Source organism: Aquila chrysaetos, chromosome 8 (assembly GCF_900496995.4).
Source record: "Aquila chrysaetos chrysaetos chromosome 8, bAquChr1.4, whole genome shotgun sequence".
Lineage (NCBI taxonomy): Eukaryota > Metazoa > Chordata > Aves > Accipitriformes > Accipitridae > Aquila > Aquila chrysaetos.
The window spans coordinates 4,053,516-4,073,092 of NC_044011.1; the positions used below are offsets into that span (position 1 = coordinate 4,053,516).

Below are 19,577 nucleotides of genomic sequence, written 5' to 3' on the forward strand. Positions count from 1 at the left end.
TCGTAACCAGCGAGGAGACACTGGTGTGTCCATCTGTATTGACTCGCACCTGGTGGGGTGCAATAGTGTGATCATCCCCTTTTACTGCTGGGGAAACTGAGTCACAGACAAGTGATTTAATAGCGCAGTTACAATCATTAGCCTCTTCATTATCTTAAGCTCCAGCCAAGGTGAAGGTACTTCCAGAAACTGTTAGCTCCTTTCTAGCAAATACTGTTTTTAAGCAGACTGTTAAAAAGATTTCTACTATGTTTTTCTTCCAGCTGTGGATGCTTGAAACCCCAGAGAAGCAAATTAACTTCTTTAAAGGGTAAATTAAAGGATTTAATTGACTGAGAACTGGCAGAAAATTTCAGGGTTTGGATCACACGATGTGAGAAAACAAGAGGCTAAGAAGAAAATGGAGATTTTACTGTAGTGACCAAAGGACAAAAACATTTTTCTCCTTCTAGGAGAAACAATTATCTGCTGGGGTCTAGGCTAACCAGCATTTTCTTAGTACCTGGGAGGAAGCCGTGCCTGCTCCGCTGCCTGCAGCTGCCTGCGGCCACAGACTGAGACAGGCACCAGCGCAGGGGAGCAGGGACTGTGGTGACGAGTGCCGTTTTCCCGTGTCCTGCCAGTGATGCTCTAGTGCTAAATGGGACATTGGGAATGACAGTGGCACGGGGCGGGAACCAGAAACCCGGGAGAGTGCCTGTGTGGAAGATGCTGTTGAAGTGATGCCCATGGTACTTCCACAGTAGACGCCTTGTGTGTATGTCGCTGCCCCGATGGGAGAGTGTGAGCTTGGTGTAACAAACCCCCGCGCACTCGGCTGACCTCCCAGCTGGGTGCTGTTAGTGGACCTTGTGTTGCGTGACTAAAGCGTAAAGCTAAGTCTGGTATGGTTACACTAGGGTATAATCACAGCAAGGACTCCAGTGTGGCTCCACCAGTGACTAAGATCACTTTATAAACATGGTAAATATTTGTTTTATCATCAAAGTTGGAGAAAAACAGCACAGTAAGTAATCGTCAGCTTGCAGCTCCTATGACTGCAAGCACCTCAAAACAGGGACTTGGTGTATTTTCTATAAGCAGCCATGTACCTTTCACAGTACAACAGAAATATTAAACAATTCCAAAACTCTTTTCTATACATTATAAAGGTAATCAGTATTATCTGGGGGGAAATTCCCATTTAAAAAGTTCTGTGCCCTGTTACAAATTATGTCCTCGGCGTGCAGATCTTTAGGGTTTTGAAGTCACATCTGCTTCTAATCGGTTCAACTCACAGTCACTTAGCTAATAAGAAATTTCCCAGCTTTCTTTAATTAGCTCCTCTGATCTGAGCACATTGCCTATGTTTTCATGGATTATGCTTAACAAAAGCAATTTCAAAACTCCCGTAAATGAGAGGAGCTCAATTTAGCAAAGAAATCAACCAATGCAAAAATCCTCAAAGACTGCTTCTCGGTAGGAAAACATACATCATTTTCCACATCACAAATCTTTACCAGTATGATAGGAGGAAGCTCTTTGGCTCTTCTCTCCACCAACATACAGTCCAAAGCTACATGGTCTCACACTTCCCTAACACCACTGGAGGAACGGTGTAAGCAACTCGCTGTTTATCCACACTTGCTTAAAGGTTTATTCCAACAACTTAAAGGCTTGTAACGCTTCCTCTCTTGGACGCCTGCCCAGACCACAGGGATTGCTAAGGGATCTGTGAACCCCGCTGCCTGGGATGGGAAGGGGAGGAAGAGTAGGACAGAGGTACTGACTCCACCTCCAAGACCCTCGTTGTTCCATGTTTTGGCTAGGAAACATAGTCAACTCTTGGTTTCCCGCCCCGCAGAGGCAGTGATGTGCTGGTTGGTAGGTCTTACCTCGGTGTAACCCATGCTGGCCGCAGCGATCAGCGCCTGCTGGATGGCGTGGCTCTTCTTAAACACTCCCTGCTGTTGTCCAGCCATGGTCCAGTCGCATTGGATCAAGAACTTCACCACCTCCAAGTGTCCTCTGAGAGCAGCATGAACCAGAGCGCACTGACCGTTTTTGTCCAAATGATCCACCTTGAAAAGAGATGACAAAATACAGTTAAGCCAAATCACGGGCAAAATGTCTTCATTTCTTTAGAGTTTCCAGCCCCGGTTTCAAAATAATGCCACATGTGCAATATGTGCACTTTTCTGGTAAACTATCCCTTCCACGACCAGGAAACAACCATTCCCAAAGCAACTCTGTCCCAGGCTTAGGCATCCTCTTGGCCACAAATGTTTGCTTTGGGTAAGTTTCCATTATTTTTAGCTTGCTTCAGACTCAAAGGCTGCAAAAGCATTTTTCCCTTTGTGTCCCGAAGTCCAGCAATGGTGTTGTCTTTCGGATTGAAATCATACACACTGCTATCATCTCCTTTATCCAAATCCACAAGAGGAAAACCATCTTGTTTTCCAGATAGAATTTCTTTCAAGAGACACAGAAGTGCCTCAGCCTGCAGTCAAACGCACAACGCGAGGCCAGTGCAGGCAGAAGTCAAGAGGAAACAGAGATCGCTCTTGGCAGCCCTGTAAGAACTTATTTGGTTGGCTTTTCAGGACAAGGCATGGTTTTCACTCGATGCCTGAATGCATCAGCTGGGATTTCTAGGTCCTATCCCAATCCCAGTAACTTGGAGAAAACAGGACAGGCAGATCAGCTACCGTCCTGCTGGTTAACCCTTTCAGTGCTCTGCAACATATTATTTCTCATTTCTCGTATTATAAGAAATAATTATTATATTAATATATTCTATTAATATTGACTATAGATACAGAATACATACGAGAAATATTTATCATATTATAACCCATTAATATTAATATTTCTCATTTCTCAACTTCAGCAGCAAACAGCGTTGCAGTTTTCTATGACAGAATCAAACATCTCAGCCTTCAAACTAAACGCAGCTGGTTTTGGGGTATTTCCTCAATACAGTCAGGGATACTCAAGGAAACCTATGAGTGGTAGGACTTTTCCATTGCATTACGTAGCCCAAATATTCCTTTTCTCAGAGACAGAATGTGGTTTCTTACCAAGAAGCGTCAGGGAGTCATCCAACTCTCTCAAAATATCCCAACAAAAGCACAATTCTTTTTTTCCTTCATACTGTCCTCGCATTATTACAGACAACACGGCGGGATCTAAATGGGTACCTCAGTCATCCCAACTTTCATACCAAAACTATACAAACCCATATTTTGCTTTTTGAACTGAAGCTAAACATATAGAGAAACCACAAATTGTTTCCAGAGGCTCCACTTCAAAAATCAGCATAATTTTCTTCTTCAACAAAATATTTAAACTTGACTCATTATATACAAGTAAAACTCCAAACACTCACCACAAAGCTAAACAAAGGGTATTTTTCTAGGACAAGTCTGATAGAAGTTTTTGGAAAATGTGTCTCAAGGAGATATTTAAAGAATGCTCCGTGCTGCAAAAGCAACGTTGCCATTTTAACCTCGTGAGGTTCAAGGACTTCTCCAGAACGTCCTTCAGCAGCCCATCGGTGCAGTGTGATTAGGCAGTTCCTACCTCAGACTGAATTCCAGAATACTAATTACAGACTCTCAGGAGTTACTTAGGTTTGGTGTCAACACAAGATTTTCAAAGCCACTGCATTTTAGCAGAAAAGCCAACCCTCCACAGCAGCATCCTGGCTTCATCTGCTGGAGGATATTCTTTAGCAAGCAATACGTATCCTGCCTGCAACTTGTGCCCTGCCTTGCATAAACACGGAATAGTTTAAATTGGCTTTTAGAGGAACATGGTCACTTTACCTTGGCCCGTTTCTTGCACAACAGCACAACGATACTTAGAAATCCCGCAGCAGCCGCGTAGCCAAGGGGGGTGAGGCCACTTTCCGAAGCGGCATCTACGTTGGCCCCAAACTCCAGGAGCAAAGCCACCATCTCCGTGTAACCCAGGTGAGATTGGACACACAAAATGGGGGCGTTGTTCAGAACTTCGGTCCGATAATTCACGTTTGCGCCTCCTAAAATCAGCAACCGACTGACCTGCACAGGGAAAGAAGAGGTCCTGTTAGGTGAGTCTTATGGAGAGACTTTAGTTTATTTTCAGGGCAACAAAAGAATTTATACCAGGGCCCTCTGCATGCTTCCAAGCAAATAGTGAAGGACATAAAGTGTCCCATAAAAACACTTGCCAAATATATGGTCCCATTTTAGGCATTTTTGCCTGTATGGGAAGGAGCTGGAGCAAACATCCATCCAGATGAAGGACAATCTGAAATCTGTATCACTGTCTGAAATCCTTTCTGCTGTAGAGATACGTCACTTAAGCTAACACATTCATCCTTACCAAAGCAAATGGGCACGAAGTGCCTGAACTAGCGTGTGAGCGTGTTTGGCGTCACCTCCCAGTTAGTGCCTGTCTAAGCCAGAGCCCTTTATGGGGCTGTCAAATTTCAACACCAGTTGTCGCATCCCACATCTTTGGGGACGAAAAATGCAAGTGAACCATTTGGCGCAGGTGCAAATTCACTATTCACTCTCCGCAATTAAAAGGAGATCCCTGGTCAATGTAGAAGAGTCGAGGGATCATCCCGGCTGGTAACAAAACCCCAACTGAACTGATGGCGTCTCCCCAGCTCAAGATGAACGTCCCGCAAGCTGCTCAGCACTGCCTGGGTAGGACCAGTGCCACGGGCAGGCAGCTCCAGCGAACACTCTATGAACGGTTACTGCGCATCGCTGGGAGCTTCTCGTGCGAGCTCTGAACCACCCCAGCTCTCCTCCTGCTCCAGTACCTTTATGTTTGGGGTGTAGAGATTTCTCAGAGATGCCAAAGCCATCGAAAGACCTTCGGTACTGTAGGAGATCCAAAGCCCTTGCAGGATGGAGGAAGATACCCCAACTTTTTTACTCAGCCCCTAAAAAAGAAAAGATGACTTAGATCCAAGCTTCCAAATATGCTCGATTACACTGGGCAGATCATCCTGGGTCTTTGGACTTCAAAGCGTTTCAAGACACTAACGGCTATACACAAGATCACATGAAAATTTGCCACATCCGACCTTTGCAGTGAATTATGAAGCTTGGAGGAAATAACTTGCAAAGGTACTGTAGCCATCTCCAAGGTTTAGGAAAGGCAGGATTAAACTGTGAGCAATTGGAATCCATTCAACACCCTCAGAAAATGTCATGGTAAGGAGCACAGCTTCTTTTTTAATGAAGTACACATTATTTTGGCAGAACTGATTAACAAAGTTTCCTTATTATTCACACTGTTAAACTAGATGATAATATCTGCTCACAAGAAGATAAATTAAGGAAGTCTCAACCACAGCCTAGAACAGTATTCCCATATCTCATCCCAGACTGTCTCCAACCTTTCTGGCTGGCATCCTGATCAGGCTATACATAATATATAGAAGGTCTGACATCTTTTTCCAGCAACAATAATTGGCAGAGCACAGAACTCTTAAGCAAGTTTCCCCCCCTCCTACTGAAGGAGCAACAACTGCTCTGTAGCCAACACGTGGGAGCAAATGGCTGGGCTGAAGAGAGAGGAATGGGTTTGCAACTCCAGCACCAAGCTTTGCTGCGTGTTGCGCTCCGTTGTGTGATGCGGGTATGCCCTATATGTTGCTGTTCTGCTATCGATTTACCATTAAAGTCTGCTGTTTCCATGGAAACCGTACAGACATCTTTAATTCTGTTTTGATATGCAAACCCTGATTTCTACTTCCTCGCATGCCGTGTGGTCATTTCTATCTGTGCAAAGCAGTGGGATCACATTTCAGTTTGTAAGTCTTTTGTATGACAGACTGACACGGACGGTGTAGGGTGGTGGGAAGAAAACCAGCAGCAAAAAGTGGGATTTATTTCCTCTAAAGGAAGATGTGCAGCAATCATCAACCGAGCCTGCTGCTGGACTCAGCTGCAGACCTCTAATACCTACGTGTGAAAGAGATTCTGAAGCATCGCACCAGCCATCAACAGATTTGTCACTTGAAATGGTTTTACCATAAAAAGAAGCAACAGATTAGACAAGCTCTTATAAATAACAACTCCATGCGCTTGTTTCCTTCAAAATTCAGGGAGCTAAATAGAGAAAAATATTTGCTTGTGTTAAGAGGCAGAAAAGAGCTCAGGAATTTTGGCCAGCATTAAACGTTGCTTTTGAAATGACACAATACAGGACATTAGAGGTCAATATTAAATTTCAGTAAACTCAGTACGGTGTAATTGGACAAACAGAAAACAATTTTATAATCAATGCTTAAAATAATTTTAAAATAGTTATAATACTATCAAACCCATAAATAAGCTGTTTGAGTCACCATCAGGACCAAGGGAAAGAGTATGTATTTTCAGAATAGCCATCTGAAGATAATCGCATATGCTGTAAAAATCTTAACTCCTGTATTAGAACATATATACTTAGATATTAGTGGAAGATATAAAAGACGACATTTATCCTTTAAAGAAAAAAAACATTCAACACCATTATCATTCAGTTGCTGAAACAAAACTGCATTATTTCTCATTTTATAGATCGTATCTTCCTTTTCGGTTTCCCTTTTCTACCCAGAACTGTAGAGCAGGCTGAATCCTTCAGCAAAAGCAAATCCCAACTTGATACAACATCAAACCAAAATACCATCAGTGTTTTCCACTTCGCTAGGACCATCTGACACAGGACCAAGGCATGGCCTGACCATCCACGTTTCACTTGAGTAACTCTGCCAACCCCACACAACCCCAGTTTTCAAACAGGCTTGCCTTTTTTTGTCCTGCAGTCTTGTATGCAGCTGTCAGCATCCTTAATTTCTAACTCATTGCTTCCTCTGCTATTTGGCCATTAGCACCTTCAGCACAAGTTCTTTATAAGGCTGTTTTTCAAGGAATATCAGACACCTTTACATACCTGTAGCTGTCAAAGCGAGTGTTTCTGCCTATAATTGTCATTACATTCTCAATCTGGGGATGAGGAACACCCTTTTCTGGATTACTGACATTTTAGCTAACTAATTTAAGATGAAATGAAAGACTTCTCTTTGGTTGATTTGCAAAACACATGTCACCCCAAAGTTTGGGTCTTCTTGTATCATTACTGCACATTTCTCTTCTTGCCCTTTCATTCCATGCCAGGCTTTCCAAGCTGGGTTTCCATATGCTCCTGTTAAGACTGGTAATTGCTTTAAGATACTAAAACATTTGTACTTTTTTTTTTCCCAAACTGTTTGAGGATGTTTGTGTTTAAAAAGAGAAAACCAGGCGATCTCAGCCATCAAGTGGAGAAGGGAGTGTGAAAGCTTCTTACCACCCATGTGTCAGGTCATCACCTTGTACCTGTGCATCACTTACCCAAGTGTCCCGTCATTACCTTGCACAAGGTACCAGTGGATTTGAACTGCTAGGAATTGGGGAAGGACAAGTAAGTTTTCTGCACTGTTTAATCAAAGTCTGTCTGTATACTCAGCTCTCAGTACTCCCTGGCTGGACAAAATGCTTTAGCCCTGTTCTAATCCTCTCCTGGCTTCATGATGGGTAAATAAAATAGAATTACAAAGGCATCAGGCCTCCATAAATACCTTCAAAATTAGGATCTTTGTGTCTGCAGAAAGCTGCTGCTATAACATGATAACTTCAGGAAAAACACACTGAATTGATGACCTGACATGCTCCCTACTTGGCAGAAAATCCGTGCCATACTGGTAACTGCTTCAGCAAAAGATCAGACAGAATGAAAAGCTTGAATGGAAAAAAATGCTTGTTCAGAAACAAATACAGTCAGTAACAACACGAAAAGGAGCCTGTGTACGTACTCTCGGAAATATTTTCTTTAAAGAATGCTTGAGATCTTAAATATGGTCTGCAATATTCCAGCTCAGTGCCTCCTTCAAAAACTCATGCAGCTATTGTTTCACTCAGTAAACACTCACAAATCCTCAGTAAACACTTGTTTAAAAAAAGGAATAAAAATAAACCTATTCAAGGAAAAGCGAAAGACTAAGTTTTACAGTGTTTTTAATCCAGCTAATCCAAACCCTTTCAAAACTTCATAGGACTTCTAAATAACATACTGTTATGCTTATCTGTCACCGAGACATACTATTCTTGCTGCAGTGTTGCAAAACCAAGGATTTTGCCGAGTGATTAGAAACAGAAGGCTATACTGACATTTTTCATATGCTAATTGGCATTTTCTACTATTGTAAATATTGCTCAATTAAATCTGGAATCTACAGGCAACTTGTCCACTTAACGAAAACTGTCATTTGTTTAGAGCCTGAAACCCTGTTATTTGTTTCTACTGTGGAAGTGTGAAACGAAGAAGATTTGGAACCGGATTTAGATGTAAATGGCAGCTGAATAGTAAACTCACGGCAGAATTTGGCCTTGAGAACGTAACTCAAAATTTGAAAATTATACACCGATCGGGTAATGCGCCAGTCTGCGGTTCTTCCCTTTGGCTCCAGCCATCACTTTCCCAAATGAGCACACTTTGCTACTACACCTGATGGTGAATTCAGCATAGGGAACTCAATAAATACAACAGGACTGACACAAGACACAAACTATCTATTTGCTCTAGAAATACAGGAGTGCAGAAGTTCTTAAGTCCATAAAATCATATATAGACCAGATAAAAGTACAGCCTCATTTTTACCATTGTTAAGCACCCACAGATCCTAATAGTTTTAAGAAATTCTGTATTTCCTGTGACCTTACAAACCCAGCCTCTCATTTCCATCTTCTGGTATATGGGCCACCAGGCACAAGAACGATACTTAGTTTATGGGTCATATTGATGCTCACATCCAAGTTTGCCTTTCAATTACCCAGGCCTTCAGTGTCTGTGTGAAGAGTAAAATGGACCGACCATCAGATTTTAATGACGATCTACCTTTCCCTTTTACAACCTAAATTTTGGGTTGGATTCTTCAAAACCACTCCTTCTAAAAGATTTATTTTTTCTAGATGTTGTTACAGGAACTCATCTTACAAGGGAAGAAACCTCTTACGGTAGAAGAGTAATTTTAGGGAAGGAGGCTATCTGCTGAATTTACAGTCTGAAGGACGGTTTAATTTCAAGGATTTCTTATATACCACTGCCAATTTTCTAAAGCTCACTTCTACACGTTTCAGCAGCCTGAAGCAATCACACTTCTTACAGCAACTCTAAAACAAGAAGAGACTGAATGCTGCCAGTGTTGGCAGATTTTACACAGTGGGGATGAGGTTGGCTTAAGTCTTCATTTTAATTTTTGTTACCTTAAAAATATGTGCTTTGAGAATGTGATGTCCCAGTTCAATAGTTTGCTGTCGATTTAGTTTTCCTTCTTGACGGGAAAACCAGAAGGCAAGTAATGTGTGGCCACTCCTAAAATCAGAAGAAAGAGTATGTTAGTATTTGCTTGTTACACCAACAAAACAACTTTTGACAATTTTTGCTCCTGCTAAGCCTTCAACCTCGTCCAGCTTTGGGAAACAGACCTGGACTAATTCTAACTTGTAAACCACCAACTAATTGCATCCTTTATTATTGGTGATCACTGATAGCTCAAAAAACCCCAAACACTGGAGGATAGCAAGAATAAAACAATGTATTTTCTATAAGCAGACGTAAATTTGGAAACACCAGAGGTACAATTTCATGAAAGCTGAAGTGCTACTTTTATAGTCATTTTGCAGAAGAGAACAGTACTTTGAAAGCAAGCCACCAATCCTGAAGTCATTAGAAAGTGACATATTTACGATACCCACACTTTGGAACAAAAAAAAAAAAAAAAAAAAAAATCCTTTAAACGACAACTACATTCCCCATTCTGTGACATGTCCTGCAGAGTGAAGCAACTTTTATTTCCTTGTAAAACTCCTTCTAAACACGTTCTCCAGCTTTTCCAGTAATGAAGATGCTTCTGGCAACGACCTACCAGGTTGACAACCCAAGCAAATTAACCGAGCTACACACAGAGCCCTGTTTAAGGCAAAACATAATAAAAGAGCCAGTAACTTTCTTCGCCAACAGTGATTTTTACTGACGTTTTAAAACATACAAACTTCCCGCTTATAACACCAAAGGTTCAACGTGGCCGAGTCTTCTCAAAGACGCGAGAAGCCGATTCTCCACACACGCACAAAACACGTGCAGTGCAAAACTGTGAAGTATTGCAAACCAGCTCTGGATGAGATCGGCAAATACCTGCCCCGACGGGCACGCGTGGACGCGACAGCAGGGGACCCAGCAGGCAGGGGAGGAGGCCACCGAGGCTCCATGCTTGGACCTCAGCGGTCCGGGGACTTGCAGCCGTCTTGGTTTTGCCAACAAATTAATATTCTTCTTTAAGCCCCTAGGTACTCCCAAGGGAGTCCTTTTTAACCCGCTTTGTTTCTGGAACTAAATAAAAATGTGACTACACATAAAAGCAATCAAACCCCTTCCAGCCAAAGAAAATAAAATATGATATCAACTGTGGCTTTAAAAGGGCTTCTAAGGACAGGGAATGTTGTTAGCTCATCACTATTTGGTACAGCAGAAAAGCGCTTCAGCGTGGCCGAACAGCAAGTAAATATTACAGAAGACAGAAGTTTTCACAACGGTGGGGATTTACCAGCGCATCTCCATCCAGGAATAATGATTATCCCTGTCTCAAAATAAACTCGGAATAAAAGTGAAAGGCTTGTAATGCCACGGCCAGGTGTTTGGCAAGGTCTCCCCCATGCCCTGCCAATGAACCTCCTTTTGGACCGATAATACATGGATTCATTTGAGTGGAGCCCGATGACGCTTTGCCAGACCTCGTGGTACTGGTAGGATGTGGAGATGTGCCCGCTGGAGGAGCGGGATGGAAAACAAAATGTCTTTTTCTTACGAGGCAGGACTTGATCCCCAGGTCTTGCTAGGTGAAAGAGCACCGCACCCCATTTACATGTAATAAAATAAACTCTTTCACTGGTGAGTAATTCTGTTGCACCTCTCTCCAAAATGCAATTAAATTTATAGAAGCACCATCAACTCAAATAATAAACTGTTGTCTGAAATCCTTTTATTGACTGATAGTACCCTTCGCTCTTAGGGTAACTTGAGCTTAAAAAGAAACTGAAGAAAACCTCTTTTTTTGCATGCTTTGCCTGTCAAGCTCCTCTCCACACCCTGGCCTGGCACACGGCGAGATGCCCACATCGGGAACCCACAGCTCCACGCTTCCCATCACTGGAGAAGGAGAAACTCCTCCAGATGGTGACTCTGCCCTCAAGATGTAGCTTAGATGCCTCAGCTGAGTGCTTAAAATTAGGCAGGATGCCTTTGTGCACAGGGCAGTGCCCCTGATTTCCACGCATCCGTGCTGTGAGAATTCTCCGCATAGCACCAACAGAAGGGACAAAATGTAAAAAGCTGGGAAAACAGAAGGGCCCTGGAAGTGGTTGTAGCACCTTAAGTTATCTACAGCTTGTTGCCTTGCCTTCCTTTCGCTCTTCCCCTCTTTGCTCCCCATCTTTGGAGCGGGGGAGGAGAACATCAGGTCACAGCCTTTTAAAGGAGACAGACAAATGCATTTGCTCATTATACTGATTAACCTCCAGGAATGCCCGTGGAAAGGAGAAACAGATCAGAAGGAAACAAGTGACTATGAAACACAGCTTGAGTGTTGCTAGATACAGCTGCAAGTCAAGGAGCGCAGCAATTGCTAGATTTTATCCGTCCCCGTTCAGCCAGATTATGAAAACCTATAATCACCCTAATACACTCAATGCATCTCAATAGCTCATCAGATTCACAATGCTGCGTTTACTGTTTGGAGAAGAGCCAATGCATTTACCTCCACTAAAAGGCTGGTGGTGCAAGTTCATTCAGAGCCATCAGCTCATTTCCTTTCTGGGGAGAGTCATCAGGCTGGCGATCACGAACCGCGGCTTTCTGCTCCAGATCCGAGCGTGGCTGCACAAAGGGACCCCGCCGCCACCCCTCTCGACCTCTATTTTTCACATCACAGAGGAGGAAATAATACCAGTTGTTTGCTTGTTAAAGGAAAACTCTTCGAAAATGTCTGGGAAGGCTCTGAATGGGGCTGTAACTATATTAATCCTAAGCATGAATTGAAGATCCAGAAACTTCTAACGTGCCTTTTCTTCACAGTGAGAGATGAAGTGCAGCTCCTGACTGACACACGAGCCCAGTTCCACAGTCAGCTCCTAAATTGCTTTTCAGCTGCAGCCGGTAGGGTATTTACCTAAATTTAATTATATGCATGACTTTGGCTGTTATGAATAAGGCATGTATGAACTATTCCAGAATAAAGTACAGTATTCATGAGTAATACATTACCTCTGAAATGCTCCCCAGACCTTGGCTTTGGGCTTGTTGATAAATACTTGCAGTCACTTGTTCTGTCAACGTTAATTGCATGCTAAACCAGACTCCAACAGCACAGGCTTCTTTACTTTTTTCTCTTTTCTTTTTTTTTTTTTTTTTTTTTTTTTTAATACAGCAGAGGATGGCAGTAATGATTTCTACATCAAGGAGCTCAGTGAAATGATTTGCTTTGAATTTCACCACTGCAGAGTTTATCATGAGAGATTTTTCTATTTTTAATGTAAGATTTCTTTTTGTGAAAAATTAACAGCACTGCCAGCCTAGCTCCGGCAGCCTTTGTCTGCTCTTGCAGGCTGCCTGTGTCGGCTCCTGTAATGGCCAGGGGTGCCTGCGTGGATGTGCACATACATGTATATATAAACACATAAAGATGAGTCTTCATCCTTCCAAGCCCTGCATAGCACGAACCGGTGCAGACATATAGCAGCTATAAGGAAGGCTAATGTAAGCAAAGGCTATAGATGGGCACAAAAGGGGAGATGCTGGATTCAGCAGAGTGGTCCCTACACATCTGCTCCCTTACTCACCCGAAGCTGAGGCACATACAGCTGTGGGGACAGAGCAAGGCGACGCAGGGTGTTGGGGAGTTGGTACCTCAAGCACTTCCCTCATCATGCCCCTGTCCCTCGTGCCACAGATGGCAGGGGACAAGGTGACACTAATAAAACACCAGCGTGATCAAAGAGCTGTGATGGAGCATAGGGAAACACAAAAGAAAATACTGAAAGCTCCTGATCTGTGCTTCATCTATACTACCCTATCCCTCCGGCAAAGTAAAAGGGATTTAAAAGGGTGTAAAATTATGCTAGTGTTAAGATATTACACTACTGGAGTAAAGGACAGGCAAAAAATTAAGTGAGAATCAGTCCCGTTTACATCTGAACCTACCAAACTCCAAACTCCCTGACTGACACCCACATCTCCCTTCTTCCAGCTAATCCCATGAAACCATTCCAAAATCCAGAGATTTGACACTGTCCCCAGTGAATCTGGTCTTCCAAGAGACGTGTATTCATATTTTATTCAGCTCCGCAGAATTCAATTTTATAACTTCGGCACAGAGAATAATGTCTGTTCTGACAAAGCCTGGAGCCTCCTTTGCTTTCAGAAGGATGTCTGTCCAGACTGCAGAAAGGCCAAGCTCAGCTCAAGTAAGCTCCTCTTGCAAGATCGTTTAATCACCAAAATTGATTTATTGATTTTTGGAACTTAGTTTCCCTCTGATGTTATAATTGTGAATTAACTTGGAAGGAATTAACATTATACAAGAAAATTCAAACAAAACAGGGAACGTTCTTAAGCATGCGATATTCTTTCCTACAGAATTAAACGCTGGTTTAATTTGCTGAGCTAACTGGGACAGTCAAGTTCAAAGGCAAGAAAAATCTTTCCATCCCTCGGGTCAGATCTCACTGCAGCAAGACAAGCTATGGACGATCTGATCAAAACCCATCACCCTGCCTAGAAGTAACTGAGGACACAGCAGCGCTGTGCTACCAGTTCTAGCTGCTTTAGGCAACTGCAGAGACACTTCCCAGTGAGTGGGACAAGAAACCTACGGCAGCATCGTCGCTGCTTGCTTTCTTCACCCAGCAGTTGTCTTGTCTGCACTGACCCACTCATACCGTAATAACGACTGTTCATTACACAGAGGAACACCTAATGGCCTCCAACACAAACTAGAAATCCATCTTTCTGGGTATGAAACATGAGATTTCCAGGCTAAAAGGAGCTATACATGATTATCTAAGCTTACTTTTTTTATAGCAGAGATCATAAGGCTCAATCTATACCTCAACAGACGCATGGGTTAGACTGGCACACCAAGTCCGGACCAGATAAGGCTCAACCCCTGCGTCAATAGGTGCACGAGCCGTACAGTGGCATACGAAGTCCAGCACCCTGGTTTCACTGCAGCAGGTCTCTTAGAAAGACATCGGATCATAATTTAGTATTGCAACCATGATGTTATTGCCACCAAGCAGAAGTGCTAGACTGACTATTTCTGGTTTACAGGAGACAAAGCATTGCACAAAAAAAGCATACCCAGTCATCATCCTAACTCCTAGTGCTTCGTTACCATTCCCCACAGCCTTGCGTAGCCTATGCAGTAAAAGCAGCAAAATTGCGATTTGTGTAAAGGAGAGCTGAAGAATCGCACAAACCACTCGCTGAGCATTTGAAAAAAAAGAAATGGAATCACTTAACGGCATCTGGCCTATCCTTAACAACAATTTTAATTTAAATAACAGCATCTTGGCGATGGAGGACTTTAAAGTTTCTGACATCTCGTAAAATCAATAGGCTCACTGGATGTTTCTCCCTTGCCAGGGTGTGACTGAACACCAGTAAAACCAATACCATCCACACAGCTACAATCCTGTTCGCGTCTAGAGGGACGTGCTCAAGAAACCCAAGCTCCAAATGCAGCCAGCGCTGCCTCGCCCCACGTCCTCGGCCCCAGGCAGGCAGGGGAGACTGATCCCGCGTGCGTGAGACGCAGCCAGAAGAGGAACAAACAGTAGTTAACAAGATCTGCAGCATTAAGAGATGCTTTAGAGCATTTGTGCTTAATGACTCCTAATTTTGAATGAGCTGTAAAACTCCTTACCCCTCTGACATGGTATTAACAGCATCCACAGCTGTATCATTCAGGTAGAAAGTTTATTCAAGTAACTTTCAGAGATGTAATAGCAATGACCTCACTGATGCAGCTCAGCTGTAACAGACTATGCTGCAGACCTGCTCGCAATACCAGTTTCATTTTTATTTCTCAAGGCTTTCTATTAAAAATTCCATAGGTACTAACCGTGCTGCACCCATATTTTATCAAGGATGGGGAGTGCATGCCTCAGATTATGTTACATCCTTGGCTATCATAGAGAATGAGTTTTTCTGTAGTTTATCCGGGATAATAGAGCTGCATCCGTGTCAGGAGCTGATCCTGGAGAACCTCTACACTACATGAAACAACGGCAGTCAGGCATCGGGAACTGCCAAGAGAAGCAGCAAAGAGGAAAACCAGACAACTCTGATGGCACCCTTCAGATTTAAGGTAACAAAAGATACTTACAATGATTTAAAAATACAGAACAAAAAAGGAAGGATAAAGTACAGAAAAAAGCATTTCCAACTGCTTACGGGCCCTGACTTAATGAGATTTAAAAAAACAGATCCAGAGAGTAAAGATGCAATTCCCTTGTCTCTGTTCAGTTCATAAGGCTTTTCAGAAAATCTGCTGTTTGCCAGGAACAGATTACTTTATATTCAGAGAAAAGCGGCGTTGTCCAAGAGCAGTGTGAAAAAACTGCTGGCATATTTAATAAATATGTTGGATGGGTAAAATGAATAACATCATCTTTCAGTAAGCTCTCCAGTGGCTACACAGTCAACATACAGGAAAGATCTCAAAAGACCAACGGTGATACACTTTCTGTTCTCATTCCACCTGACGCAATTTAAAATATATGGGGTTACAGAAGAATGGGGAGTGTGATTTGGAAGTGCAGGAGTAAATGACCATGTGAGAAGCAAGATGGAACAAAGTCAGGGCCGCTCTCTCCTGAACTGTTGGAAGATAGCTTTGCTCCATAAGTGGGTCTTAAGATTTGAGGAATGAAATAACAGGAAGAAATTAAGCAACATTTCTTTCTTCAGTCAGGATTGGTATTGCCTCCAATGAACGCCACTTCTTTCTTCTCAGTGGCTCAGTGCCACAGAATGGATTATTCCATGAGTATTTTCTTCCATTTAGATGTGAAAATGATACAGGATACAGAAGTTTACAGTCCAGAAGAAAAGAAAAAGAAAAGATTTTATGAGGACAGTAACTCAAGACACTAAATATATTCAAAAACCCCTCTGCATCCAAATGCTTAGGTTGCATGTCTAATGAGCCAGTTAAAACAAGCTGCTCTACTGATGTCCTTTATGATGGTAACTACCACATCTGCTCTCCATCTCATCTGTCATGATTTATAATCTGTCTCCCATTTCTCCTCTTCTCTTCCAACTGACACTGCAGCTGCAGCCCTGCCCAAATTTCAGAGGAAAAACCTGCAGCTAAGCCACTTCACTGCTTTGCTAGACACAGAGCCACCGCATGAAGGAGTTCAAGTTTCCTCCTCTTCTGCGTGCACCGTGTCCTGAACCCTGTCATACACAAACACTGGCTTCTGATGCTCAGAGAAGTCCCCGTTACAGCTGCCCAACTTGCTACCACAGGCTTTAATAATTTATTTTTTAGCTCTGTATTTCTGCATGAGATGAGTTAACATCTAGAGATGTTGGTGATGTGGATACTTGCATAAAGTAAGTTTCCTACCTTCATTTTGTTGAGCTATTGCCCACTCTTTACATTTCAAAATGTACTAGGTTACCAGTCATGGAATCAGAAAACTTTATTCTTGAAGTCATATGGGAAGCCTAAACACTGTATTCTCAGAGTCAGCACTTCATCAGGTCTCTACCGCTTGGTGAACAGATTGCGTTTGCCCCTCCAATTAACTGGAGGACATTATGATGGATTCATCTTTGTGATTCAAAAATATGGCACTCACTACGGCCTGCTTGAGGAGTAAAATAAAAGTGCAAGAAACATTGTACTGTCATTCTTATGCTATGGGTATAGATGAAGCCCTACCCCAAATCACAGGTGAGCCACCACTTCTACCATGCTCCACACTTCTGCCAAAATTAGAGCTGTGGAAACGATCTTAAAACACCAGACCCCGTGGTGATTTGGTAATTAATTATACTAACTCAGCACAGGCCTTGCACAAGTGCAGACGACCAGACGGCAGGCTGTGCAAGGAAAAAAATTGACCTCATGTATTTCGGTGACCTGTGGCATCCAGCCCACAGCTGGAGATGGCAAAACAACAAATTACAACACATCCCTCCTGGTTCTGTTGACGCACCAAGTGCTGGCATGTACCTGTACCTGGGGGCACTCAGAAAAGCCCAGTGTGAGCTACAATACGTGCAGAGCTAAAAGACTGGCACTCTGGAGCCACGAAAAACACATTAAGAGAGGTAATTCCAATGGTAAAGCAGTGCTAAATAATAATGGAAGGAGCAGCACTCAGCTCCCTGCTGCACCTCGAGAGCTGGGGCTGCTGCTGACTGCCGACCGCTTGTGAAAATCTGATTATTTCATCTCCATCCTCACAAGGTGCTAGCGGGCACTGCATTATTCTTAATTTTCTACATAAGTATATAAAGGATTCAGATAAATCCTACACCCATTATTTTGCCTCACCTTGAATTCAAATAGCGCCTTGAATTCAAATAGCACCTTTGCTTTGCTGAGTAAAATCCATCCCACATGAATGCAGAGAAAACACTTAAGACATAGCCTGAGTTTTGGTGAACACTTGATCATTTTGGCTAACAATAAAGCAGAGTGTATTTTAAGAGCTTTTCAGAATCTTATAATATAAAAGAGGAAGAAAGTCAACTAATCCATGCACCGTAATGACAAAGTGAGCTATGTATGGAGGAGCTAACTGTGGATAATTTTTAAGAAGCTTATGCATAATGTAAGGACCCATCCTCCGTTTGAAGCTATTTGTTGTATCCCTGAATTTTTATAAATATCATTTCCACTGACTTCTTTTCCTCCAAACTTTCTAAATTAATTATCTTTTGACTGAAGATTGTTATTTGTCAGATTAAGCATTCCATCAAAATGAAAAAAACCACCTCATTTTTTTCTAATGTAGATGCTCTATCATTTTGCTGGGTAATATATAAAAACATTAATTTTGTGTAGGAAAAGTCTCCACTTGCAGCATGCCTCCCAAGAGAAAAAGGAAAATGCAAAATACCTACACTGTATTGTATTAAAAGACAGCTCTGCTAGAAACCATGGCAACTCGGCGTGTTGGATTAGAGACACGTACTTCTGTTTGGATCGCTGCTGCACACTAATCCATGCAGGGTGCCTTTATTTGGGGTTTCAGGGACAAGGACAGATTTGGTTCGTTCATGTGGAAAAGGAGGGAAGAGATGAGCAGATGCCCTCAACCTCAACAACGGAGCCACCAGTACTTCTCACTGATTTTTTTTTTTTGTCATTTCCGAGATTATTAGATAGCTTCTAATAAAGTCGATGAGCATGAGCTGCCTGATAAAGTCTTGGTGCACTGAAGAGAACATCTGTTGCAGAGTATCGATTCCTCGTGCAGTATTTCCAAGCTTGGGTTTCAGAGCCAGATCAGCCCAGCGGTGCCATCACTGGACAAGGCACCAACACCCTGATTTTGAGAGATGCCAAATGCCTGCTGGTCTCTCTCCATAGCTGAGCATTCAGCTCTTCTGGAAACCTAGCCACAGACGTTCGGGATTTCAGACTGACACCACACCTGTAGTATCCATGAGAACAGCTTGGCATCTCCGTGCAGTGAAAACGTCCTGCACAAAGCAAGATATTCCTCCAAAGTTTTCTACCAGGAGACTCTCCACCATCATCATGCAGGTGACCGCTGTCCTCATCACTCTTGCTCTTCTTATGGAAGGAAAAAAGCTGCTGTCCCCATCATATGCTAAATCACAGAGCAAGTGCAGTTAACCAAACATCTGTGCAACAGCAAGGAGCCAGAAGCAGAACAGAGCCTTTGTCATGTTCAGGAACAGTTTAATTTCTGCAGACAAAAAGCATTCTCCGTTATGCTTACTGGCAGACTGGCCTTAATAAAGCCCAGTTTAGCAGAGCTCCTGCTCTGCCTATCCAACACCGCAGCTCCGGGTGCAAGAAACACCTTGGGTTGCACTTTCAGAGTTCAGCAACAGGAGCAAGCCTGCACCGAAGGCACCACCTCTGCAGCTTCCCATCTTCTCCGAGTTCCAGCCTGGCGCAGGTCACCTCTCCGGGAGCGGCATGTCCACGCGTAAGCGAGTCACCCTTGGACTGCCCTCCAGACAGCGGAGAGGATCGGGTATAGGATTCAGCTCATCCAAGTCAACAGCTAAAACAGCCCAGACAAATTGCTTCAAGTGTTAAAGGAGATGAGAGTGACTGCCTGAGGAACAGACGCGTGGATTGCAAGCATCTAAAATTAGGTGAGATGAAGCCAAGCCAGAGGTGAAGATCTAAATGCTTCATTTTGCTAAGGTCCTGTGGATGATGGCAAATTCCCTGAGCAGTGCAAAGAGCCTATCTCTACCTTGCTCCAGACTGAGCAGCGACGATAGGGGACATACCA

The 19,577-nt window shown here is 43.0% G+C and overlaps 1 protein-coding gene across 17 annotated transcripts in view; it reads right to left on the reverse strand.

The window, feature by feature from the left end:
• The window catches only part of TANC2 (tetratricopeptide repeat, ankyrin repeat and coiled-coil containing 2), a 290,145-nt gene that overhangs the window by 26,538 nt on the left and 244,030 nt on the right, over positions 1–19,577 (reverse strand). For all 17 annotated transcript variants that reach the window (XM_030021416.2, XM_030021420.1, XM_030021407.2 and 14 more), the window contains 4 exons: positions 9,270–9,378; positions 4,796–4,918; positions 3,807–4,043; positions 1,875–2,060 (listed from right to left, as the gene is read on the reverse strand). In XM_030021416.2, the coding sequence (XP_029877276.1) occupies positions 1,875–2,060; positions 3,807–4,043; positions 4,796–4,918; positions 9,270–9,378 (655 nt within the window). The remainder of the gene's footprint in view (positions 1–1,874; positions 2,061–3,806; positions 4,044–4,795; positions 4,919–9,269; positions 9,379–19,577) is intronic.